General features: G+C 34.7%; 3 protein-coding genes across 9 annotated transcripts in view; all 3 read right to left on the bottom strand.

The window, feature by feature from the left end:
- Positions 1–759: 759 nt before the first annotated feature.
- Positions 760–25973, bottom strand: part of LOC123553966 (uncharacterized) — a 39431-nt gene continuing 14217 nt past the window's right edge. For 2 of the 7 annotated variants that reach the window (XM_045343753.2, XM_045343752.2), the window contains exons 2-19: positions 25144–25348; positions 24563–24661; positions 24243–24362; positions 23891–23959; positions 23595–23705; positions 22400–22477; positions 21104–21190; positions 20260–20400; positions 9517–9862; positions 8756–8950; positions 8077–8354; positions 6356–6861; positions 5164–5235; positions 4594–4659; positions 3492–3548; positions 2691–2741; positions 2212–2244; positions 760–2000 (exon numbers count right to left, since the gene is read on the bottom strand). In XM_045343753.2, the coding sequence (XP_045199688.2) occupies positions 1654–2000; positions 2212–2244; positions 2691–2741; positions 3492–3548; positions 4594–4659; positions 5164–5235; positions 6356–6861; positions 8077–8354; positions 8756–8950; positions 9517–9862; positions 20260–20400; positions 21104–21190; positions 22400–22477; positions 23595–23705; positions 23891–23959; positions 24243–24362; positions 24563–24661; positions 25144–25289 (2802 nt within the window). In that variant the 5' untranslated portion in view covers positions 25290–25348 and the 3' untranslated portion in view covers positions 760–1653. The remainder of the gene's footprint in view (positions 2001–2211; positions 2245–2690; positions 2742–3491; positions 3549–4593; positions 4660–5163; positions 5236–6355; positions 6862–8076; positions 8355–8755; positions 8951–9516; positions 9863–20259; positions 20401–21103; positions 21191–22399; positions 22478–23594; positions 23706–23890; positions 23960–24242; positions 24363–24562; positions 24662–25143; positions 25349–25973) is intronic. The other 5 variants (XM_045343754.2, XM_053548621.1, XM_053548622.1 and 2 more) reach the window with 5 other exon arrangements.
- On the bottom strand, positions 11888–16104 carry LOC128558644 (uncharacterized). The gene is made up of 2 exons (XM_053548623.1): positions 14578–16104; positions 11888–13604 (listed from the first exon to the last, which is right to left on the bottom strand). The coding sequence occupies exons 1-2, from the start codon at positions 16102–16104 to the stop codon at positions 13593–13595; spliced, it is 1539 nt and encodes a 512-aa protein (XP_053404598.1). The 3' UTR covers positions 11888–13592.
- Positions 16168–17303, bottom strand: LOC123565963 (uncharacterized). The gene is made up of 2 exons (XM_053548627.1): positions 16967–17303; positions 16168–16703 (listed from the first exon to the last, which is right to left on the bottom strand). The coding sequence occupies exons 1-2, from the start codon at positions 17301–17303 to the stop codon at positions 16168–16170; spliced, it is 873 nt and encodes a 290-aa protein (XP_053404602.1).

The raw sequence follows: 25973 nt of genomic DNA on the forward strand, positions 1-25973 counted from the left end.
ACACTGTCCAACTCACTTACAGTGCTTGTACCGGAATTCGAACCCTGGACCTCTGAATTGACAGTCAAACGTGTTACCACTAGATCACCGGACCACCCGTTTAAATCGTGTATAAAATTTTCTCTTAAAAAAAAGTGCCAAGTAGCAATTTTGCATCTTACCCTATAACTCGGGCCATTGGAATGGTATTCAAGTAACTTAACTCTCACCAAGAGAGATACTTAACTGTAACACTAAATACTGGTTAGACTGGCTTACTTTAGTTCTTACAATCTGGCCTTTGTATAAATGTATTTGAACAAATTAGTCAAGTATTCACAAAACAATGGTTAATAAACCTTAAAATGACTGAAAATGAAATGGTCAGCTGAAAAAATGCTTGAAATATTATTATCATATGAAAATGTTTTATTTAAGCGCATTTACAGAAGCTGTCTCAGATATGAATTTCAACAATACTGCAGTCCGCCCTCTTAGCTGAATGGGAAGACTGCAGAATTAATTTACCGCAGTTTTATAGATCGTAAGGTCGTGAGTTCGATCCCCGGACGAGGCTTATGTTCTCCGTGACGACTGATAAAAGGCGTTGTGTCTAAAATCATTCGTAATCAACATCTGATTCATGTGGTAAAGTTGGCAGATTTTTGCGGAGAACAGGTTAGTACTGGTTCAGAATTTAGGAAAACTAGTTAGGTTAATTGCCCACCAATACTGTTGAAAAACGGCGTTAAACCCCAAACAAACAAGTAAACTACAAGATCTTTTAAAATTAATCTTATTATTGCATTGCATTTCAATAATTTATCTGAATATAATTCATGTAAGCATTGCAAGGTGCTTATATTCCAAATAAAGCTCCTCTTGAACAAAATCAAGCAAACACACGCACATAACTATATATTATATTTCACAAGCAACAACGAAATGAAGTTCTACAACACCTTGGATATTCTTATTCGATTGCACTACTTACATGTTATAATTTACATAATACTCTCAAGGTAATACGATACCATCGTTTTGTAGACAGGCATCTATACAGAACTCATCTTGCACAACATTTACAGAATGCACCAGACAGTTCACATGTGTTTGTTTTAGGAATTGCAATGAATTTTGTACTTTTGTTTATAAAAAAAAACGAACAAAAATAACTTCATTTGCACTTCCAGTTGGTTACTAGCAATTACTTTTCGTTTTGAAACAAAGTTTGAAAGTCACATTCAGTAACGTTTGTTGACATATCACATAATTTATCTTTAATGTTTGTAAATAAACTTATAAAATGACATACAATGTATATTAAAAAGATCACAAGACAAAACTTCGGCTATGCACTGATTAACTTTTTAGTACCCCGTCATATGTTAATAACAATTTGCAAGAAGACATCCTAGCAAAATTTCAGGATAAACAAAGTACAACAGAAGCGCTGGTGAAAGCTATATGATTTAGACTCGGTATAGTGGTTAGTGTGGTCCCTCACTTCTTCCATATGCACTAACGTTTGGCGAAGTGTGTAAGCAAGCAACACAATATAATGTATCTTTCTCCCGAACTTATTTTGTTTGAGCTCAAACGAAAAGTTCTTAAATGCAGTACAGTAGTTTATAACTACATGCCGCATTAAATCATGTCTACTATGGTTTTATTCTATGATCTCCTTGTCCTTTGTCGAGTGTTTAAATGGGCAAAATCTTCTGATGAAAGTCCCCGATTTTGTTTGCGAACATCAGACACAATGTTAGCAAGATCTCTCCTTCCAATGTCAAACAGTGCTTGTATAAGTTTGTCTGCCAAATCTGCTTGTGTCTTCCGCCCTCTCCATTCGTACAACACGTAGAAAGACGCTAGTGAACTACTATGGCGGTACATTCTATATATCTGGCTGATTTTCTCAGGCTTTAGACCCAGGCAAACACCAAGGAGACTCCCTTCGTCACTGATTACATACTTTGCAAGATTCACCAAACTGTTTCTGTTGAGGATTTTTAAGGAAGCTGAAAGAGAAAGTATATAAACGCCATGCGAAAGAGTTTGTGCATCTGAAATACAACGAAATGCAATCAGCATAGGATGTTAAATGATCAAAAATTGTAAAGGACAATCTGAGATAAACATTTTTGTCAGGTGTGCCTGTTTTTATACTCGCCTATGAAATAACAAGTGTTTAGTTTTACATGAATAACCTTGACATATATGTAAACATACCTTCTTTATCCGGTTCCGTTGGCTCATTTTCATCTAAAATAGATAAACATACAAGGTATTTAAATTCCTATTTTGACAATCCAATCAAAGCTCTTTTTAGTGTCTATAAATGTAGTAAGCTGTTATATGTTACATTTTACAGATTTCACGTTTAGTTATCGTGGGCAAAATATATATCTTTCTCAAATTTGCTGTCTTAATTTAGTTATTTCACATATCATTTCAAAATTTCTGTTAATAGTTTCTATGTATCCCTTTAGGAGTATTCTACGTAATTTAGACTAAACAATTTACTAGTAATTGAACGCAGACCAACAGATAACAATACCTTTCGGTGGCATATCACAATAACTCTACCATACGTTAAACAGTTCACAATTCCTTACAATGGATATGGATATTTTTGCCGTGATTCTGTCCAATTTTGAACAACAAAATATTTAAATCTATCATTTTTACCCATGCATAACAGATCATACCTAGTGATACTGAGGACGACGACGTCTCCCTCATTAGTGACGGTGTAAAACCTGTAAATATAACAGAAAAAGGACAATTTATTTTAGATTATGTCATTAGTTTTCTCAATATCCCTTTTAGGGTGGTCGTATTCCACTATTCCATATGCAGCAGTTCCTTAAGTTAATTGTACATATAATTGTCCATACATACATAATCTACCTGAAAATGAGCTATTCAATTGTAAATCATCACTGAAAATAAATGATATGTTCTTCATTATTGTAGTCTTTTAAATACTTCGTATTTCTGCATTATCAGTATTAAAGTTTATTTGATTACATTAAAAGTGTAAATTACTGTCAAAACATATATATACTATTTTACTATACGTCCATATATTAATAAATGTTTAGAACTACCATGCGATATTTTGCATACTATAAGAGATCATATATAATGTTTCTACCGTGCAACTGAAATTTTGGTCGTACATTCCTATAAGTATCTAATTCTTTATACTATGGTCGCTAGAGTGAACCAAATCAGTTTTATGTTATACATAGCGTGATGTAGAAAAAAATACTAATTAATGCTATGAAGCTTTTAAACTGCGACTAAAATTTAAATTTGAACATCTAAAATCTGCTTAAGCAAACTCAAACTACGCAATAACGTGTTGTATAAAGCTGCAAACATACAAATGTATAAAAGTAAAAATACAAAAATATGCAAAATATACAAGACAAATGCTTGAATTGTTATTATAATATCTAGCAAACAAGAAAAGAAGACAACGTATATGATACAAGTCACCATACCATGCTTGTTGTCTTCAAATTCGTACGTTTTTGACCGCAAAATTGTTTCTGGTTTTCCTGTATGGTCGGATATATTAAAACATTAAATCACTAGAGTTTGAATAGGATTATTAAAATTTGATCCAGTTTTAAATGTGTATATGCGATCAGTCCCTATGGAATATTTGTAAGCGTTAGACTTTTTTTAACACCTAGATTTCTATTACGGAAACAAAACAAACAGATAAGAAATACTAATATTTTCTGTAACATTAAATGATATCATAAAAGTAAAAATACATTTTACGTTTAATTAATAAAAATATTATTAGTATACAAAATGTAAATATCTAGTTTCATATGCAGATATCGAAACATTAGATAATTATATCCATCTTGAAAGTGTGTTTAAGAAGTGTACAGATTTAGATTAACAGACGGTTAATTAATTACATGTGTATATGTGTGTTACTTTTTCAGGAAATTAGTGCATACATTTCCATGAATAAATTTGTAAAAGCCCAGTCAGTAACAATTGAGAAAAAAAAAACATTTCTGGCAGAAGTATTATATAAATAGTGAAAAGTAACTTGTTAATCACAAGAGAAAATACATCGTTCTAGTGAAAGACTTAGGCTTCAGTACTGATGAAAATACGGACACACTGTGTAAACGGCAATACGCTTTCGTACACGATCGAATTTGCTCCTGTTGAAATATATAAATTCTGTTCCTACATTAAGCACTGTGTCGAATAAGTAAAAATACATTTCTTATGACAATTAAAGTAAACATCAATATCATATTGGACTATTATCAGTTACATAATATGCTACTAATTTTTGCGGGGCCTTGTTCAACAAGATAATCGAGTATAGGAATATTTCAAACTAACGCTCTGAATAATATTTCAAATGATCTCAAGTTGCACAAATGTCCCCGCAAAGCCATTTTAATATTTAGTATACATGATATCATTATTTCTGGTAAATACAAAGTAAAAATAAAAAAGCAAAACTCTTTTTTATAAAATTTACATAATTATACGTCTGAACGATTAATTTTCTCTAAACTATAAGAAAAAGGTGTCTGTGAATATAATATACGGGTACAATAGACATACTAAGTTTATCTTTAATAACTTCCGTCTCCTTCTCTGGCTGAGGTTCCTCCTTTGTCTTCTCTGAAACTAAAATATACCTGCATTTGTTAATACCCATGTCTCACTCTACCTGCGAGAGAGGCTTTTTTGTGCTGTAAAGATTATTAGATATTTTATTGGAAAAGGGAAAGACAAATTAAACAGCATTTTATTATAAAACGATGTAGCAGTGAGAGCCCGCAGAGAATTGAAATTGAGAGACGCTCTGGAATTTATATTGGTGGCTGTCAAGATTTAACGTGACGTACCATATCAGTAAAAATGGTAATAGCTGTAGCGTGAACACATAGACTCTAAACATATTAATAGTGTTACAAATTGGCAGAAGAACACATAGATATTTAATGTAGAGTAGAACACAAGCTTGTTGTGACATATTTCAATTTACAAGAACTGCAGACAACAAAACAAACATGTAACCCAACACCCTACAAGACATGGCACATTGGTTTTAGGGCAAGTACAACAAATATGTTAGTTCAGAAAAACGCAGTAAAGAGATCGCCGTCAAGGTCAAGGTCCTTTTCATACCTTGGTAACTACTAAAGACATCGTCCTCTGTCCCTGGAGAAGCGGGTGGGGTAGGCGCTATGTACCCTTGAACTGTAAATACACCGCAACCATTGTTAATTGTTGGTGAAAGATATATACGGTAATCACAATGAACAAAACAAATTAAGACCACTGTGCTACTTCTACTTTGAAAATTCCTGGTCCAAGGTCATAAAACTGAGTTTGGAAAGAATGCAATCTTACCACTTCCAATGTCAATGCTGTGTTAAGAAACCGTCAGTCATATGCCCAAGTTTTACAAGTGCTCTCCAAAATCAGTTTTATAACCTTGACCCAGTATTCTAAATTTTCTTTAAGGTTTTCAGCGGTGACTAAGATTAAATAAGCAATGGCACAACTTCTACGGTTAAAATCTAGAACAGTTATAACATATGCAGATCTTGTGCTCATTGTTGCTGACAAAGAGAAAGTGAATGAAGATCTACATAACCCGGTTTTTTCCGGTCTCCCACAGAAATATATGACAAAATTGTTTTCAAAATATATAAATCTATAGTTATGCTACCGACATAAACATGACTGTGAGTGCATAAAGTTATATATAGCACTACTAATATAACAGCACTCAATATAACATCATAGCACTAGATTCAAAATGAAATGTTTAACGCCTTCAAAGTTCAAATTACTGATTAATTGATTTGGCTTTGCTATTACTTTTCTGACATTCTAATTATGAATTTTTGTCTTATGGATTAAGTGTTTATCAGGATAAAACATAGGATTAGAGGTGTTTAAATCGTTAAACAATATTTATATTTCCTGAAGAGAAGATGTACTGCCAAACTGGAACTGTGTTCAGAGTTCTATTTTTATTCCAGTAATTCATTATCAAAAATACACTACTTGCTCCATTGGCATCCTGGTTGACATTGTTTTTGCTAAACGTACAGATGTTTTTTGTATAAATATTAAAAAACTTTATCAAACTTAGATGGTTTATTTTTCTGTATACGAAAGCTCACGTCCGTTTAAGAGCATATATAGCTCAAAGGTAGAAAGTTTGTGCAAACTTATTAAAATGTGCAAATGAGGTTGTTCTAATAGCTAAAAGTTCAAATTCTTCAAATTGCAAAAGAACAATTTAATTATAGGAAACACTACGATACTAACAGCTAAAGTTGCAACAGAAATGCTAAGTAAATCTTACCAATTAAAGCTAGAATATCCTGTACACTGCAGAAGTATGTGTGCAGCACAGAGTTATCTCTCCCTAGACGCAGAACAAAAGTTATTTTCCCATTGAAATCTGCTACTTTCACAGGAAATCGTACGTAGTTATCAGAACCCTCAAGGTAGGTCAAAGTATAAGCATCTTCTGGTATATCCGGGTCAAGTGACACACTCCCTTTGATTTCAAGCTTGATGTCGTCTGCTTGCTTTAGCAGACGATCAGGAGATTGGCTTTTCGGAAGTTCAATTAGACCAATTTTAGCTTTATCTTTAATAACATCTGACAGTCGATATTTTTCAGCACAAACAACACTCAACACGATTTGGTTCAGGTCAGCTTGTGCTTCATGTTGAGCATTTTGGTTTTCAACAAAAATAAGTAGTTTGCAGAGTTGTTTCTTGCCTAGAAGGACCTCCATCTCCTTTCTGACAAGGGCTTCAGTTCCGGTACTGTACGTTCTGTCAACTGTTGCTAAAACCGTTCTGGAAGTATAGAAACTTACATTGATTTTTCTGTAACGTTCTATAACTACACCTGTAGAGCACCACTACACGACAAGAATACAAATACAAACCATGTTAGTGCTGTAAATATTTATGGCTTATTGGCTTTCTACCGAGAAATATTTCGCGACTTTCAGAGCGCAATATTATTCCTCTAAAGAACGAATGCATATTTCCTGCACTGGCACGACTATCGGACCTGGGACAAAAATATGAGTAGACTAATACACACCCCTGTTTTCATCCTAAATGAATCCAAAATGAAAAATATGTAGTGAAATATGAGCCTCCTTCAAATGATACATACGAGTATTTTTCATTTTGGACTCATTTAGGATGAAAACAGGGGTTTTTATCAGTCTGATCATATTTTTTGTCCCAGGTCCGATACTCGTGCCTGTCAATCTGACTAAAGTACTTGATCTTCTAAACGAAGATCTGAGAACGACCCATTCACATTCGTCTTCTGTATATTTTGGATTTCCAAGATTGCTATTTTTATTTTCGCAAATCTATTTTTGTTTTAACCAATCAGACAACTTGTTCGAATGTCAAAGAGTAAGAAAAATTTGTAGTAAATCCAGGGCTCGAACCCGGGACCTCTCGTTTACAGAGCAAATGCGCTACCGACTGAGCTAACCGGCTGTCTGACATTTTTCTACATAAAAATTGTTAATATCAAATACCAAGGCTTTTTAAAGCTTGCAGAATGTTGTAAGTTAACTTTTGATTGGCTAGAGGAAGGGTTGTCAGAACGAGGCCATCAATAGCTCGTTGTCAGATCCTATGCGTAGCGTAATAGGAGATGTACTTCAGTCAGATTGTCGTGCCTGTAGTTCTTGATGCAAAGCAAATAATATTTTGATTACATACGTATTAATATCAAGACAAGAAAAGATTTTTAAAAACACTGGAGATGATATCAAGTACCACCAATGTAAAAAAATTCAAGCCATTTTCCGAAACATTCTAGAATATGACAATTAAATTATCTACAACAATTATAATATATCAGGAACTGAGCCGAACAAATCACATTTGGAAATGCCCCTCGGAGGCAGAACAAACGTCTTTTAATATCGTTCCTTTATGAAAATGCGCTTTAAATATATCTAAGGACTCTACTGCTGTACTTTATCACACAGCTCTAGTTTAGAAATAAGAAAGCACGAAATAAGAAATGCCTGCACTTACCCTCCATTTCCCGAGCTTACAGTAAAAATGTTCTCCCCTGTTTCTTCTAACATCCCCTCGCTATCATTCACTTCTATATTGTCACTTGTATACTTCAACACAAGAATTTTTGTGTTAGGATCATTTAGTACAGTAAATGGTATTTTAATGGAAATGTTTTTCTCTTCCATGCTGATTCCGTCTAATTCTATGGCATGTGAGGTGGCTTTAATGTGTTTGAAATCTTCAGGGCAGGCGGCGCGATACTGTCGTTCTGCTGGTTTATCAGTTGGTTGCACCTATAAAATTAAATACAGCTAGAGTAAAATTTTATCGGGTCGCTCTTATTTCTAATACTTGTATAAGCTTTCAGGCCTGCGCTTTTAGCATGTTAAGATTTTTGTAAATATGAGGGAGCTGACCTCCAAGTTGAGAGGCAGAAAAACACAAAAAGTCTATCCGACGACATCGTCAGCTATCAAGAAATCATAACGTGGATAGTGTTCTATATTAGAAAACTACTAAATTAATATGTGTAAAAGCTGAGTGTCAAATGATATCAATCTAATATTACATTTGCTAATCCACCGAATAGTTTTTAAAAATGAGTTGTTTCTTGCACTTCTTCTGACGGTAATCAGTTATTAGGTATGATTAATTGTTAATGATCAAGTCGATCATGGTAGTCGAGGAAACTAACCATCATTTTGACTAGAGAGGCTTTCGATCTCGTTCCTTTAGGAATAGTAGCCTCCATATTTGGATCGTATGGTGTGGATAGTTTTCCGCCCTCGGGGCCTATCTGCTTCTTGGTTAAAGGGCGTTCTTCGATGGCAACAAAACCATCTAACTTGCAACCTTCGAATACCAGAAAATCCCCTTTACCAAAGTTTCGCTGAAACGAAATGTTAAATTTATTACTGATGATATTTCAGTGACAATTTACAGTATATCAGCCTATTGTATTTTTCTGAAAATCATTATCAAAGTAATTAAATAAGATGTGCCTTAAATGCTCCTGTAGACACAAATATTCGATTTATATTGGTGTATTGGCATAAGCTTCATCTACGCATACACTGATGAAACAGTTCTCTCCCTTTGAGCATATACTATCAATTCTTGCTCAAGCTTTTTTTTAACTTTTTATTGCAAGCTATCGACATTTCTAAATATTTTCAAACAGACAGAGCTTTCTGAAACGAACAATTAAACCAACAACAGTCATATGGGAACAATGACATCAACGCACTGTATATTTTGTCAACCGATGAATAACAAATATAATGAATTCAACAAAAATGTTTCTTACATTTAATAGTATTTTACATGGTTTTACCATACATGCCCTATTCTATAAAGACTATATAAGGTCAGAACATTGATGCCATAGCTTTTACTGCCGTTTCAATACATACGGTACAATAATGTTTTGACCATTACTCTCGAATTGTTACTTACATCATATTGCGCATCCCTTTCTTCCCATTGTTCACCAACTTTCACCTTAATGAATAATTTCACTTTAACCTCATCATAACGTTTTGTCAATGGACAGTGGACTTTAATTCCTTTCCATGAATTTGGTGTCTTCCCATACATTATAAATATGTCTGAAATTAACTTCTGATTCTCTCGTAAACCTATTTCTTCTAAATATCCTTTGCGTTGTTCATTAGGACAATTAGCAAGCCTCGTATTAGCAACGTCTATCCATTTGTATGGTTGGCACGCGGCTCGCACGAGACACGAGTTTCTTATTTTTAATGGTGCGAGAGAAGATTCTGCTACTTCGTCTGGTAAGGATCTAAAAAGAAAAAAAAACGTCAATGTGTGTCTAAGGGGAAAGATGGAACATTCACAAACGATTATTCATTACATTACTTGAAAAGATAGATAGATAGATAGATAGATAGAGAGAGAGAGAGAGAGAGAGAGAGAGACAGACAGACAGACAGACAGACAGACAGACAGACAGATAGATAGATAGATTTCGGCATACAGACAGACAGACAGACAGACAGACAGATAGATAGATAGATAGATAGATTTCGGCATAGGAAACATACAATGCTTTACAAACATATATAATAAAATAACGGCATTACTAAAATAGAATGAATATAAGTTTCAGTTGAGAAAACAAACAAAACAAATTAAACCATGACATGCTTCCAATATCAAGGATAACACAATAAAGTGCCAGCGCTTATTTCTATTGTGGTCCTTATAATAGTTAGTTAATTTGTTTATTTTAGTCCCATTCATGTATAAAACAAACACTGATATTTACAATATAAAAAACATAAAAACAACATATACATGACAAATCTATAAAGATTTACAGGAGACTAGAACATACACATTTTATGACTTTGCATGTGGTTTCGAAACAATATACCAATTAAAACAGGCAACATAGAACTTTGCTGTCTCATTCATGTATAAAACCAACATTGACCATTACAATAAACAGCTCGCTCGACCTTTCAGTGCTTGACTATGAATTAGAGCTACACCAATAAAAAACAACAACAAAAAACACACACACACACACAAAGGGGCCTAACTCTGTCAAAATTCAGATTAGAGCTATGTGGATTAGGGCCTGGTGGCAAACTTAAAAGACACTGAAATAAAACTCTGATAACATCACAATTAATTTGCATATCACAGGTGAACTTTGAAATGTAATTATCACAGCTAATTGAATTTAATTTGTAGAGACAAAAATCTAGTGGACAAATTTAACAAACAAAAAATATCACAGAAATATTTAACAAACAAAAAATATCACAGAAATACTTAATCATATATAATCAATAATACTGGTTTAGTAATACCAAGTTTTTGAGAAAGCACCACTTGTAGATCGCACTGTAAGCATACCATGGAATTAAATGCTTAAAATTAAGATATTATTAGAAATAAGACATACCTAAGCCGAAACAAACAGCTAAACTTAAAAAAATTGTTCGATAAAGATGCAACCAACTGACATCAACTACAAACTGTTCATTAAGTGACTTTTGATAGCAACCTTAAAATGATGCATTTTTTGTATTTTTGTTATATCTGATGGTAACCAAAAATGACCTTGAGCCCGACCATTTTACCTTAGGAAGACCATAACCTCCTTTGTTTCTAAGCCTAGTGTAGTATTTATGCACAGAATCTTGGGCTTCAAAATATTCATCCATACACCGAGGGGCCATATAACAAAACATCAAATGATGAACCCTTGTCTCAACTGGTAACCAATTAAGATATTTAAAATGTTCAAAACCAATATGGGTTCTGGAATCAAGATTAACTACAAATTTAACCATTTTATTTTGAGTAATTAGCAACATATTGTTCAAACCCTGAGTTAAGCCATTGTACCATACTGAACAAGCATAATCAAACATAATCAAAGTGACATTTGATCAAGCTTTTTAGTATATTGTGTAGCATTTATTTGATTCCGTTGATTAAATAAAAAATTTACTAAAAATAAGAAAAAAAAAACAAGTAAGCAGTACAAAAACAAAGGTATTAACCCTTTAGAAACATTTACCAACTATTTGCCAAATGACAAAAAAAAAATCCTTTATGGTTCCGATTACGGTGCATTTTCTTTAGTTTTGTTAAATGTTAGATAGTAAAGTATGTCATGTCTCAAAGACTCTTGTAACTACAATTTGTCCCATGATAACCTACTGGGACCGTGGATGATTTCAACAGTTTTCAGTTTTGCTCTTTTGATTATTTATCCTATGTTGCAGTTTGCACTGTCTCACTAACAGGGTCCTTTCTATATACTATACAAAATCAACAACAGACACTGTTGTGCGATTTGCGAGACACATTTATTTTGCGATGACATATTTAAACATACAAGCCGTAGATACATGTGAATTAATCAAACACAAAATGTATACGTTTAAACAAACGATCTTTGAATATGTTTTACATGATATTCATAAAAGATTTCCAAAACGTGGTCGACTCGCCCAGGAAAAACCAGTGTCTGGAAACCTGTGCCCTTTTATCACATGTCTTTTACCACTGAATGTTGGGCTTCATCCTTGAAAGATCTTTTATGAACAATATGTCGGATAACTATTAACTCTAGATAAGTTACGTTTCCTCAACATTGAGGTTACAAATTATTGTGTAAATAAAGTAAGTATTACAATAATGTTCCTCTGATCTATAACATTGAATTTAAATTTAACGATGTCACCGCACAGAGTGAATCGCTAGAACTAATTTCTTACCGCCAAAAAATCTTATTTATATCTGATCTCGAATCACTCGAGCATTCAAAACAGGTTTTGAAAGATAATAACGCTAGGACAAAGGTACTCCGCTATACGATGTAACGCGGAGTACAAAAAGTCCTTTCTATATACTATACAAAATCAACAACAGACACTGTTGTGCGATTTGCGAGACACATTTATAGAAAATTACAAAGTATAGAGAAGCTGAAAAATTTAAATTCAATGTTCTTTATATGCAACTCTTGCAAGTCTTAAATAATCTTAAGTTCTTTACAATTTTAACATTTTTTGTGACAGATAACCTTTTTTCAAGAGAGTCTTTTACATAACCATCCTTTGCTACATCGGTCTTCCAACGACCGTGTCTCTTTAAACACCTGTCTGATACACCGGTGTTAGCTACGGACGTAGCGCCACTTGCCCTTAAAGAATGCGTACCAAGTTTAAGGCCCGGCGCAACACTTTTCAATTTTTCAACAATACATTCTTTTGCCCTTGTGTAACTTAACTTTTTATTCTTTCCTATAAGAGACGCGACATGTTTTGATCTAAATGCAGGTTTAAACAAATATTCATCAGAGTTAATCGACAAATGTGCTGCAGACATATATCTTTGTAACATAGAATACGGACATGCAGAAGAACAACCTTTAGCAATAACTATTTCTGAACCATCTCTATAAACGTCTGTTTTGCTTTGCCTTATTTTCAAAACTAGATGGTCGGAATTGAATTGTACATCATTGCAATGCAAATTACTGACTTCGTTCATACGCAGAAAACCTGCATAGGCTAACATAATCATTGACAAATCCCTCAAATCAATAATATCAACACTATCTTGATATGTTAAGCAAAGTGCTTGTAACATTTCTGAGCTTATAACGTCTTTCTTCTGTACTGGCTTGGAACTTATACGTTTCGCGGTTTCTAACAATTGTTTGACGATACTGTTTTCCGTCGGGTCCTGAAGATCGTTGATATTATGTACCCATTTTATTCCATAGTAAGCTGCAGACACGACATTGTCTGACTTGCCTTGATCAAGTAAACTGGTAAAGTACATTGCTACGCTGATAGGTAACGCCGGTTTAGATACTAGGCTGTTTATATCACAATATGATTTAAACTGATCAAAAGAACTCTGATACTTTTTTACTGTATTGTCTGCCCTTGATTGTAAAAGATAACTCGCCATATTGTCCGTTACTGATCGTTGTAATTCTCCATGTATCCCTGCCTCGTCTAGTTTATGTTTGATTGTGTCCTTCAGACCAACACCTGTCAAAGAATTAATACTATTAAAATAGTGTCGTATACAACGTAAGTTTCTAATTTCATGAAACAGTTGTTAACAAATATAATTTTACACCGAACATTTTAGTGCTAGCATATCAAACGGTAATGGATTTTTAGCAAAATAACCATTGTTCCCCGATCCTGATAAAACGACATTTGTCCGTTTCAAATTTTTTGTTTCCTTCACAAAATCTCTAAAATTTCCATCATTATTTGTCAAACATGGCCAAAACGGCGCACTCTTCCAAAATGGAACAATTAATGTACATTTGGCTTTTTCTACTACTAACTTGTTAATGCAAGCTGTAACCAGCCTTGGTGGTGGAACCAACCAGTTTATATCTTGCCCCCATGGCTGAACTAAGGCATCAATGGCTTCTGTGCCTGGAACCCACCAACGTGAATTAAACCTTGCACATTTTTTATTTAAATGTGACGCAAATCTATCTACATTATGTGGACCCCATTTATTTTCTAAATAAGTAAATACATTCTGACTAATGTACCAGTCATCACAGTCAAAACATCTACTCAGATAATCTGCTTTTTCATTATTTTCCCGGGGAATCCATTCCGGACACAACATGATGTTTTCTTTTTCGCAGAACTTATGTATATCTAAAGCGATACTATGAATTTGTGTTTTTCGACTACCGTTTAATAACACAGTTTTAACATTTTTGTTATCGGAATAAACCTTAACATAGGAATTTCGCAAAACATTTGCTTGCGAATGGAGTACTCTATTAACGGCCTCGGTTTCTCGCCATGTTGAACTTTGACTTTGTTCTAGAGTATCCCACTGCCCTATGACTTCCGTGTCGGAAACTTTTTGTTTTGATTTCAAAAAACAATTTTCATTTGCATTTAAACATAACACATGTTTACCTGTATTGTCCACTTCCGGGGACGTGTCTTTCACGTAACTGACTATGTTTTGAAAAGTTTTACTTACTGTTCTGTCTGCTTCCGGAGACATGCTACAAGTAATAATGTCCTCTTCCTGGGACATACGATTTAACATACTATCTGCTTTAGGAAACATTACACTTGCAATACTGTCCGCTTCCGGGGACAAACTACTGAACTCAACTCGCGCATCATGTGACCTATCACAAATCGAAGTGTCCACTTCCGGGGACCTACTACTGGTCTCATCACCTGCCTCAGATGACAAAGTATTAATTAAGCTGTTGGTTCCTCTGAATGAATCAGACACTGAATTGTCCGCTTCCGGGGACGCTTTGTGAACTAGTAAGTCCACTTCCGGGGACTCTTTGTTAACTAATAAGTCCACTTCCGGGGACGACATACATTCTATTGTTTTTTCCTTCTTTGAGAAATTTTCGTACTCTGTTCTCCTCACTTCCGGGAGCTTCTGGGACTCTAATTTTACTATTCCTTGACTAACTGAACTACTTACTCTTACGTTATTCTCTACATACCCGCCGTAGCCAAATGCGCTGGCATCGACAAATATTCTATACAGACACACATGATTTTCGTTTAATTGTCTCCCTTTTCTGTTCAGTGTACTTACATTGCTTCTCCAGAACTGTAATTCATTCATGGCTAATTCTGTTACTTTAACAGGAGCATTCCAACTGGCTCTTGCATTGATACAATTGAATAATTCTCTTGTCATTAAACGAACTTTGTTACCTATTACGCTTTGTAATGATATTATCTGTCCGACGACTCTGGCCAACACTTTTACTGGAACTATATTTGCTCTATCTCGACATACCTGATATATCACGGAATCTAATGTAATTTCTAATCTTTGTATTCTTTCATATGATATAAAAATCATATTCTGTGCCATATCTAGAACATGCCCAAGCCAAACTAATCTCAGTGTCGGTACCCAATTACACTTTTCGTCAGCAAGTAAAAAGCCAAAAGCAACCAACGTTTGCATGGTAAACTCGCTTGAGCGCAAAGCTTTTTCATAATCTGAATGACCACCGATCCCATCATCGAGAAACATAATGATTTTATGTCCAGTTGCTCTTAAAAATGTAACAACTACCTTCAAAAGTTTCGTAAATATGTGTCCTGCTGTTTTTATGCCGAATGGTAAAGAATTGTAAACGTAATACTTTGTATGTCCTGATCTAGAATATGAAAACCCCAAATATGTTCTGTGCTCTGGAAAAATGTCTATATGGTGATATGCTCCTTTCAGATCGAAAGTAAATAGAAAAGAGTTTTTGTCAAATAATGTTTCTGCAACTTTTATGTCTTCAAACTTCACATTGAACTGGTGTAAAAAAGGATTAATGTGTCTGCAATCTAAGACTAACCTTGGTTTTCCATTTCTATTGTAGGCTACGGTTAAAGGATTGACTACATAAGGAATACTATCAATTTCGCTTACTATGCCTTTAAGCAGGAGATTTTCAATTTCTTGCTCAACAAAACATGAATTTTCTCGAGCAGTCTTGTTGTTTTTTAAAACAACACTGTCTGTAACACTCATAAAAGGCAACTTGTAGCCTTTTTCTACTACATTTAATATAAATGTACTGTCTGAAGCCTCTCTCTATTTGGACAAATTTTGCTTCAGTCTACCTACCGGAGACGATTGCTTTGTACTACTTTTTTCAGTAATGACGTCACTCTCTTTCACCACATTATTACTTTGTGAAAATGAGATATCTGGATCTTTAATCCGAAATAAATTTTCGTTTTGAAAATTATTGCTAATAAAACTACTTATCTTATTATTGGAACTGTTCGCAGAACATTCCGACGATCCTTTCCAGTGGCCTGGCTTCCCGCAGGCGAAGCACAATCCTGGTCTACGAGGCGTTTGTTGTGTAGCATTAGAAACTTGTACATTGCCGGCCGATGCTGTAGTTGGCTTCCGGTATGGCCATGATCTACTGCCACGAGTTCTCTTAGCTTTCTCCGCCTTTAACTTTTTGTTCGCCCTCGTCTCAGCCTTATAAATCCTTTTTTCATCGTCGGAATCGCTGGCTAATGGGTTGGATTCATACTCGTTTACTACCCTCCACCCCAGTTCTGACGAGTCCGCTAAGCGTATGAGCTTTTGTCTATGAGATATCATTTCTTTTGCTGAAAATGAATGCAAATATTAGCGACTATCTCTCTCCATATGTATATGTCTATAACGGTAATAAAATGTGACTAACGTTGACAAATATAAACTGTGCCTACTGAACTATTAAAAACACAATGAAGCCTTGCTTTATGTAAACATAGCGTTTATCTTAATCTTATCGTCTGCTTATCGATCGTCTGCTTACCGGTACATTTTAAACAATATTTACCCGTGCGTCTGAAGCGATAACATTAAAAAAATATATATAAAAGAATACCTTCAGCGATCTTTTGTCTGGACTCCTGCAATTTGTTTGATTGTATCAAATGATCTGCCTCATCTAGAGCGATGCTAACCTTGGAGTTGTATTTAAACTGCTCTTCATTTGACTTCCGTTTAAAAGTTTGTGTGCCTTTCAATATGCTTGAAATCTTATTCATTTGCTCAAAATTAGAATTTCCACTTATCTTTTCTAGCATTTTCTCCATATCTGTAAGCATTGAAGTTTTGTGTTCCTCTAAAGACGCCTTCATCCTGTCGTCTATCATAGCCTGGATTCTAGAATTTTCCATTCCCCACCGATCGTCATAACTGCTGCGGTCCGAGGTGTCCATTGTTCCGGCTTGTAACGATGTCACCGCACAGAGTGAATCGCTAGAACTAATTTCTTACCGCCAAAAATCTTATTTATATCTGATCTCGAATCACTCGAGCATTCAAAACAGGTTTTGAAAGATAATAACGCTAGGACAAAGGTACTCCGCTATACGATGTAACGCGGAGTACAAAAATGTATACTGCTGCCCTCGGTCGTTTGTAAATTCTGTAGTAAATATGTTTATGGCTACAAACATGTTGCCAATAGTAACTTCTTGAAAAAATACTTATATATAGAAAAAAACTTTGCATCATGGAAAAGTACTAATATATAGAAATAACGTTGCATCATGGAAAAGTACTAGTTATATAGAAATAACGTAGCATCTTGGAAAGGTACTAGTATATTAAATTATTCACGTTTTTCATCGTCTGCTAACTATTTTTGTCTCCAGTTCCCGTTAGTTATTTTACCGCGTTTTCCGCTTGCAATTCACGATTTTCTCATGTTTTCAGTGCACTATATAAGTGATTGTTAACTGATATTCTTCACTCGGGGTTGAATATTCCCTCCCACCTATGGTGGCTGATTTCTGCCATCTCGTTCTGGCGTGTTGGCGCGTTTGCAGGGCGCCAGAACGCCAGGACGCCAGGACAACAATTATACGCGTCAAGACGACAAACAAGGCATTTGTCGTTCTGGCGGGGGCGCCAACACGCTAAATTGGGAAGTTGTCGTCCTGGCGTTCTGTCGACTTGGCGCGTTTGCAGGGCGCCAAGACGCCAACACGACAAGTGAACGCGCCAAAACGACAAATATGGATTTTGTCGTCTTGGCGCGTATAATTGTCGTCCTGGCGTGTTGGCGTCTTGGCGCCCTGCAAACGCGCCAAGACGACAGAACGCCAGGACGACAACTTCCCAATTCAGCGTGTTGGCGCCCCCGCCAGAACGACAAATGCCTTGTTTGTCGTCTTGGCGCGTATAATTGTCGTCCTGGCGTTCTGGCGCCCTGAAAACGCGCCAACACGCCAGAACGAGATGACAGAAATCAGCCACCATACCCACCCACCGTTACAGACATTTCTTAATAGTTATTGCTGATGGCTTGTAGCAGTATTCGAATATTAAAGGCAGATTTGACATTTTGACTGTGATTTAAACAAGAGTAATCATTTAATTCTAGAGAGATTCCTCAGGGCAGACATTACGTCTCTTTTATATTCTGATAGAAAATAAGGTTCACAGTTACGTACCTTATATTTCAAGGGTCTTTAGACATGAACAGTTGATAATTATTACTGTTGAGTATTCATGTATTACCAGAACTTTAAAGGCAGATATACATTTAACATTATATGAGAAGATTTGAATTCTTCATTATTCTTTCGTTATAAAATGGAAATTACCGTTATCCTCTTTTGAGCTAGTTTTCATTTTAATTTGATTTTACCTTAAAAGAATGCAATGTTTTACATACTGCACATTTTTTCTTATTTTGTGGTTGTTCAACGAAGCTGAGAGAGACCAGAATGGCCATCTTATATGCTGTTTAACTATTCTAGATTAGATGAATTCAAGTTATTACATTTGGTTCATTCGGGACCTAATAGAAAACACATTTTTACAGTTTAAATTTTCATGTACATCTGATTGTATGTTTGCCTTAAATTTTGATAGTATGTTTTCAGGCTGAGTGGTGTACAAAGATAAAGATAATAACGTTTACCCCACTTCTACTGGTCGACCATCACTACATCGCACAACATCGTACCATCTAACATTTGCAAGACAAATATATTCGTATTTTTTTGTACATTGGAATGTATCCTATATTTTTCGTTTGTTGTTTTTGTAGTTAGGAAAATGAAATTAGTGAATAATTGATTTACTCACGACATAGAGTGAGTAAATAGAAATAATGTAGCATATTGGAAAAGAACTAGTATATAGACATAACGTAGCGTTTTGGAAAAGTAACAGTATATAGGAATGACGTAGCATCTTGGAAAAGTACTAGTATATAGAAAGAAAGTAGCATCTTGGAAAGGTACTAGTATATAGAAATAACGTTGCATCATCAAGGAAATAACTAGTATATAGAAATAACGTAGCATCTTTGAAAAGTGTTAGTATATAGAAAGAAAGTAGCATCTTGAAAAGGTACTAGTATATAGAAATAACGTTGCATCATCAAGGAAATAACTAGTATATAGAAATAACGTAGCATCTTTGAAAAGTACTGGTATATAGAAATAGCATAGCATTTTGGAAAGATACTAGTATATGGAAATAACGTTGCATCATGAAGGAAAAGAACTAGCATATAGAAATAACGTAGCATATTGGAAAAGTACTGGTATATAGAAATAACATAGCTTTTTGGAAAGGTACTAGTATCTAGAAATGACGTAGCATCTTGGAAAGGTAAAAGTATATAGAAATAATATAGCATTTTGGAAAGGTACTAGTATCTAGAAATGACGTAGCATCTTGGAAAGGTAAAAGTATATAGAAATGACGTACAATATTGGAAAAGTACTAGTATATAGAAATGCGGTAGCATCTTGGAAAAGTACTAGTATATAGAAATGCGGTAGCATTTTGGAAAAGTACTAGTATATAGAAATGCGGTAGCATCTTGGAAAAGTACTAGTATATAGAAATGCGGTAGCATCTTGGAAAAGTACTAGTATATAGAAATGACGTACAATTTTGGAAAAGTACTAGTATATAGAAATAACAAAGCATCTTGGAAAGGTACTAGTATCTAGACATGACGTAGCATCTTGGAAAGGTAAAAGTATATAGGAATAACGTAGCATCTTGGAAAGGTACTAGTGTATACAAATAACGTAGCATCATCACGGAAATATACTAGTATATAGAAATAACGTAGCATCTAGGAAAGTTACTAGTATATAGAAATAACGTAGCATCTTGGAAAGTTACTAGTATATAGAAATAACTTACGAATCAGAAGATAGGGATAACACATTGAGAGTTTTTGGAACGGTAGCATCACTGTCTTCGTTACTTATTGTCTGTCTGAACTCTCGTTTAGCCTCGTCTAATCTCGCAGAAACTCTCGGAGACAAAAACGTCATGTCTGTTCTGAAAACATAAAATTATAACATAAAATTATGCCGTGAAACCAGTATGTATACTTGTAATTATTTTAGTTGTACGCATGGAATAAATCACTGTCATTCATTTATACCAATTCAGGGATCAATATTGGAAGACCTTTGCACGTAAACAGACGGACGACACTAAACATAAACTAAATAGAATTCCATTCAAGTTCGACACCAAAACAATCACTTTCCGACTGCATATCATCTAGGTAAATTGTCAATACTCACTGAAGAAAATAGCCGATGGTACCGATAAAGTTAAGCAGTGTTAGGTTCTTTACTGTACGAGGTTGTGTTTCTAAATGTGTGTTGAAAACTTAATCGACAATTACCCGGTGGCTGATCAACTTCACTTCTGGATACAGCATAAGACAAAACAGCTCTAACATTAAAAACCGTAGTGATTTTGTCAGTCTGTAATCATGGGTAAATGTTTTAAAAATTATTCGCCAAGGTTCTGGAATGAAACTTCCTTTTCTGAACTTAATTTTACTTTGTTTCTTTTTGAAGAATTTGTCCAACTGACTTTGTTTGTTATTGTATCGTGCGCACAACTCTGGTTGCTTTTCTTTCACCTGATAAGTTTAGAAAGGAATTACAAATAAACGATATAACTAAAGTCCGAAATCAAAGTTAAAATTCAGTTTTCCGCCAGTTAATAACATTATGAATAAAAATACCTGACTTTAACACCATTTTGTACCAGCTCTAGCGCAAACAATATCCATTGTCTTAAAAATGGCACTATAATTGGTTCTAGTTGTTCTCTGAAATGATAAAATCATTTTAAGTTTAATGTACGGTAAAGTTTGTTTTAATACTCATATACAGTGCCTATATGTCAATGCTATAATGAAACAAGAAGAAAAATAGTAAGAGATATTTTTTTAATTCTGTCGTATCCATGGTACTTCTGTAGTGACGTTAAGGACAATTTTTTGTTGGGTTAAAAGGGGTACGGTTAAAATTTCTAAAGGGTACAAAACGGTCTAGAAGACATTATTGTCTAGGTAGACCTGTTGTTGCAGCAACAAAGCGAAAAAGTTAGGGATAGGGTAGAAAAAGATATTTTATTTCCAAATACCTCACACTATAGGCATTTCAGAAGGTACCTTCCATCATATTCTAAATGATTGATAGAATTTAAAGAAGGTTTTTGCTAGATGGTTCCTCTATTTGTTGACACTAGACCAAAAGTCCAAGCGTTCAGATTGTGCAAAATAGAGCTAAAAGATATATACAAATTGTGATCCAAAGAAACTTTCTGAGCTGCTAACTGGGGAGTAAACATGAGTTTATTGCTGTGAGCTACGCATAAATAACAAACAATGGCTGTATAAAATCAGGCAAGGCCGGTCATTGCAGAAAAGTCAAAACGTGCACAGAGAGTTTTATATGCAATTTTCTTCAATTCCAGTGGCCACGTTGTACAAATTCCATGCAAAGAGGGTAAAACCATCACAGACAGGTTCTACCAAAATAATATACTCACAACTGTCAAAAACTTCTATCAGTAATGTCTGGAAGGCATGCTGCTTATTCATGACAATGCTTCTGCCCATAAAAATGTCGAATTGTACAGTCTTTCTTAGAACAAGAAAAGGTTATTCAGGTTTAGCACCCATCTTGTTCTCATGAACTAAGTCCATTGGACGTTTCCTACTTCCCATCCTAAGGAAAATGTTCGCAGGTAAACGCTACGTCATTTACAGTGCCCTTGGTCCTCCATATTTTCAGTGTCTCAACATTATACAAAGGTGAGAATACTTAGAAGGGATGATGTGAAAACTGTCTTGATCCTACTGGTATTAAGGCATACCAACGTCAGATTTGTTAGTTTATATAAATAAAACCCGCGTATCATTCTGTAGAAACATTTTAACGGGACATTAAACAAACGGTTGCAAACAATAGTATATATCCTTTATATACGATAGAAATATTTTAATGGATATAATACGGTCATTCGTACTTACGCCATTGACAAAAATTCTCCCGGTTCAACCAGAGCCTTTGATAGACGAATACATGTCTCGGCAAAACAGTCAAAGCCTCTGAAAATAAAAGTATATGATTTAAATGAATGCTATAAATGTGATATGTAACTGAACAAATTCTCAACAGTGGAAAACAGTCACAATATACGCTCGTCATAGCAAAGTACTTTTGACAATAAGCATTTTATGACTATTATTATTATTATTATTATTATTATTATTATAGCAGATTTGTTGAGCGCCCTTTTCATATGAAATATACGTTCAAGGGCGCTTTACAATTAAACATGTGACATATCGCAGATATGTAGGAAACTCACAAAAACATGACATATGCAATCATAAGAACAACTTCAAGTGAAACTCAAGTCTTGCAAAACACACACATAGAATGTCATAACCCTTAAAATGTGACATGATGAAATAAAGGATGAATTGCCAATTTAGTTAATTACATGATGAATTGTACAGTAAAGAGATCTTCGTCAGCGACGAATGACTTGCCGTAGTTCTGTATCACAAAAATAACAATAGCATATTTATTATGGGTAGAAACAGTCACAGTTGGTATCTATATGTTGTAGAAAATTTTGAAAAAGTGTGTTGTGAGAGCTCTTTTGAATGGATTTAGTGATGAATCTTTTCTGAGATTGTCAGGGAGAGAATTCCATAGTTTTGCGGCGGCAACCCTGACTAAGTTTGGTGAACATTAGGTAAGGTCTGCTTTAGTTCTTAAGCGGACACTGTCAATTCTCGCAATATCAAGTAATTAAAGGGCCTTTGCTCCAGAGCCTCTGGAACAATCCAACTGGTTATAGAACTTGGGCGAGATGTTATGCTCATTAGCATTTAGCGAACGACTCCATATAAAAAGGACCCATTCAAGGGCATATAAAATAACTGTAAAGTAAAATAAACCAGTTTGTTTTACAGGATGTCATATGGCAATTTGTAACTTAGTCGGTGGATAAAAATACCGACGTTAATTCAGGCAAAGTCGAGCGCGAACATTTTGTGTGAAACAGACACTCCGCTAGCTGTATGGACGGCCAGCAAATTTGATTCAGACCTGAGCAAAATGTTAAAATTGCAGTAGTGACATCATTTAATCAATATTGTTATCGTAGTTCCTTTATGAAATTTGAAAATGACCTTTATTCAGTTAGACCGTTACCTGAGTTGTGATTCTGGAGAACAGTACATGCACATTCCCACCTGTATAACCGCAGGAACAAGGTCCAGTAAAGCTCGCATGTATAGCGGGATCTGTTTCGAACTTAGCAATCTGAAAGTAAGAGCATATCTGTACTCAAATGGAAAAAAGAAAAAAAGTTCATTACAATGTCACTGACTAGAGTAACATAATTCACTTAAATATGAAATTATAAAACCTAAAAATGACATAATATTTTCCTGTTTTAGCTTGTTTTACAGTCACAGTCAGACTTTTTGAGACATGTATATACTTACAAATAGTTACTGTTCTCGAAAATAAAAAGGAAGGGTGTACAGTCTGTCCAAAACAAATCTATCTGACTCCTGAAAAATAAAACAATTGAAATGACTGATTATCACACACTATAAGAAAAGCTGAAAATAGATTTTTTTAGAAACATCGAAACACCATAGTATTCAATATCGGCTGCTTTTAGGATTGTTACACGAGTCTTACGGGAATATGAAACAGAGTGAAAACATTTAATTAAAACAGAAACATTCAGTTCGCTCATCTTGTGCGTACGTATCTTTACAAGTATTTTAAAGAATTTATTTTAGCAGTTGTAAAGGTTTAAGGTAACCTGCCCGTTAAGAATATACGTACTGTTTAACAGAAAGGCTTTCACTTGGGTTTACAAGAAGCATATCTCTAACTATACCCAATATCTCGCCAACTTCATACAGAATGCCCATATATGACAGGAATGGAAAATTAGAAGCTAACCTGAAAAATAAAAACAAAATATAGAATATAGCAGTTAATAATGTTTTCTGAATAGACTGGAGATTCAATTCTCGAAAATAAAATCAGTGCAATCACTCAACAAAAAGTGCCAGATGACAGACACAATGCCTATTATAAAATGTCTAAGAAACAACACGTTTTACAAATATTATATTAGCCTATTAGGATATACAACATACTTTTGTTTATGAAAAGTAAGGTAGGACACTAGATGGTTGCAGATCTTTCCAACAGAATACAACACGTCGTCAAAAAACAAAGCTGGCTTATTCAAAAACCTGAAATAGAAAAAAAAAGGAAAAATAAACACTAGTAATGAAATGTCATTTATACAGGCAGGCGTATACCTTATACATTTCTAGTATAAAGATGAACAAATATGAAAACTCAAAGTACTAATTTTCGAGCATCAACAGTTTGAGAATTAGGCGCCGAATACGAGTCGACTTAAACTACATTTATACCGCATCAAACATCTGCTCGGTGACAATCTAGAATTTGAATTCACACCATATCCCTACATTGAGCAATATGAACAATATATTTTCAATCTTTGGTAATCTAGACGAGAAAGATATAACGAAGCTTAACAAATGAGGTATTAGCTAGCTTTAGTAAGTGTTGGTTGCATGAAGAACTTCAAGTCATTGTACTAATTTGACATTTACCTACTGTTTCTTTGTGGTTGTCGATTTGGTAAATATTTACTCACGTTTGTTTCCGGCATCAAACTTGAATTTAACTAGAAGCAACTATTTACCACATGTTTTGTTTAAGCCAAACAGCACCCTGTCCGTCCCCTATCTCGATGGCGAGGTCCTGTAACCGGCTACTCAAGTACTCCAGGCGTCTCTGGCAGGTCTTTAGTTCCTCTTCTCTACTATGTGTCATTTTGTAGGTGGCCATTTGACATATATGTGCTCTGTGTGTTTTTATATACTATTCCTTTCAAGTCATGTAAAAACCTAGACAAATACAGTAACGGAATGAAGGCATGCTACAACCTAGAAGAAATACAGTAATAGAATGTAAAATAATTGTCCATGCACCATTTTATGAAAAGATCTAAAACAACTACAGTAAGGGACTATCACTGTCATTGCAGTCATGTTAAACCCCCAAAACATACAGTACGCTATTTTCTCCCGATAGAATCTGTGGAAAGATCTTTTGGAAGCATAGAACACGACTAAACAATATAATAGCAGACTCGGTTTAATTGACTGTTCATGAGAGGTTATGAAATGTGAAGAACCCCTTTATGCCCCGCCCCCTGCCCCGTAGCACCGGCTTAAGCGGAATTTTATTACAGTAAAAATGTAAATATACTACATGACCCCAAAGGACCAGAAAATGTAACAACACTGAGTCATGTTAAGCCCTAAAAATACAGAAACGGACTGTCACACTCCTTGCACTGTTATTTTTAAGTCATGTTTAAACCAAGAAAAATACAGTAACAAACTATCCTTGTACTGTTTCTTTTTCACTCAAGTAAAGTCATAGAAAAATAGACAAGCATCATAGTTGCATGATTTCCTTTTAACTCATGCTAAATTCTATAAAATGATACAGAAATTAACAACGTTT

This window comes from Mercenaria mercenaria, chromosome 7, assembly GCF_021730395.1.
Source record: "Mercenaria mercenaria strain notata chromosome 7, MADL_Memer_1, whole genome shotgun sequence".
NCBI lineage: Eukaryota > Metazoa > Mollusca > Bivalvia > Venerida > Veneridae > Mercenaria > Mercenaria mercenaria.

Coding starts and splice junctions, on each gene's coding strand:
- LOC123565963 (XM_053548627.1), bottom strand. CDS start 17,303: ATGGACACCTCGGACCGCAGCAGTTATGACGATCGGTGGGGAATGGAA. Junction 16,704..16,966: donor CAGACAAAAGATCGCTGAAG/GTATTCTTTTAT, acceptor ATTCATTTTCAG/CAAAAGAAATGATATCTCAT.
- LOC128558644 (XM_053548623.1), bottom strand. CDS start 16,104: ATGAGTGTTACAGACAGTGTTGTTTTAAAAAACAACAAGACTGCTCGA.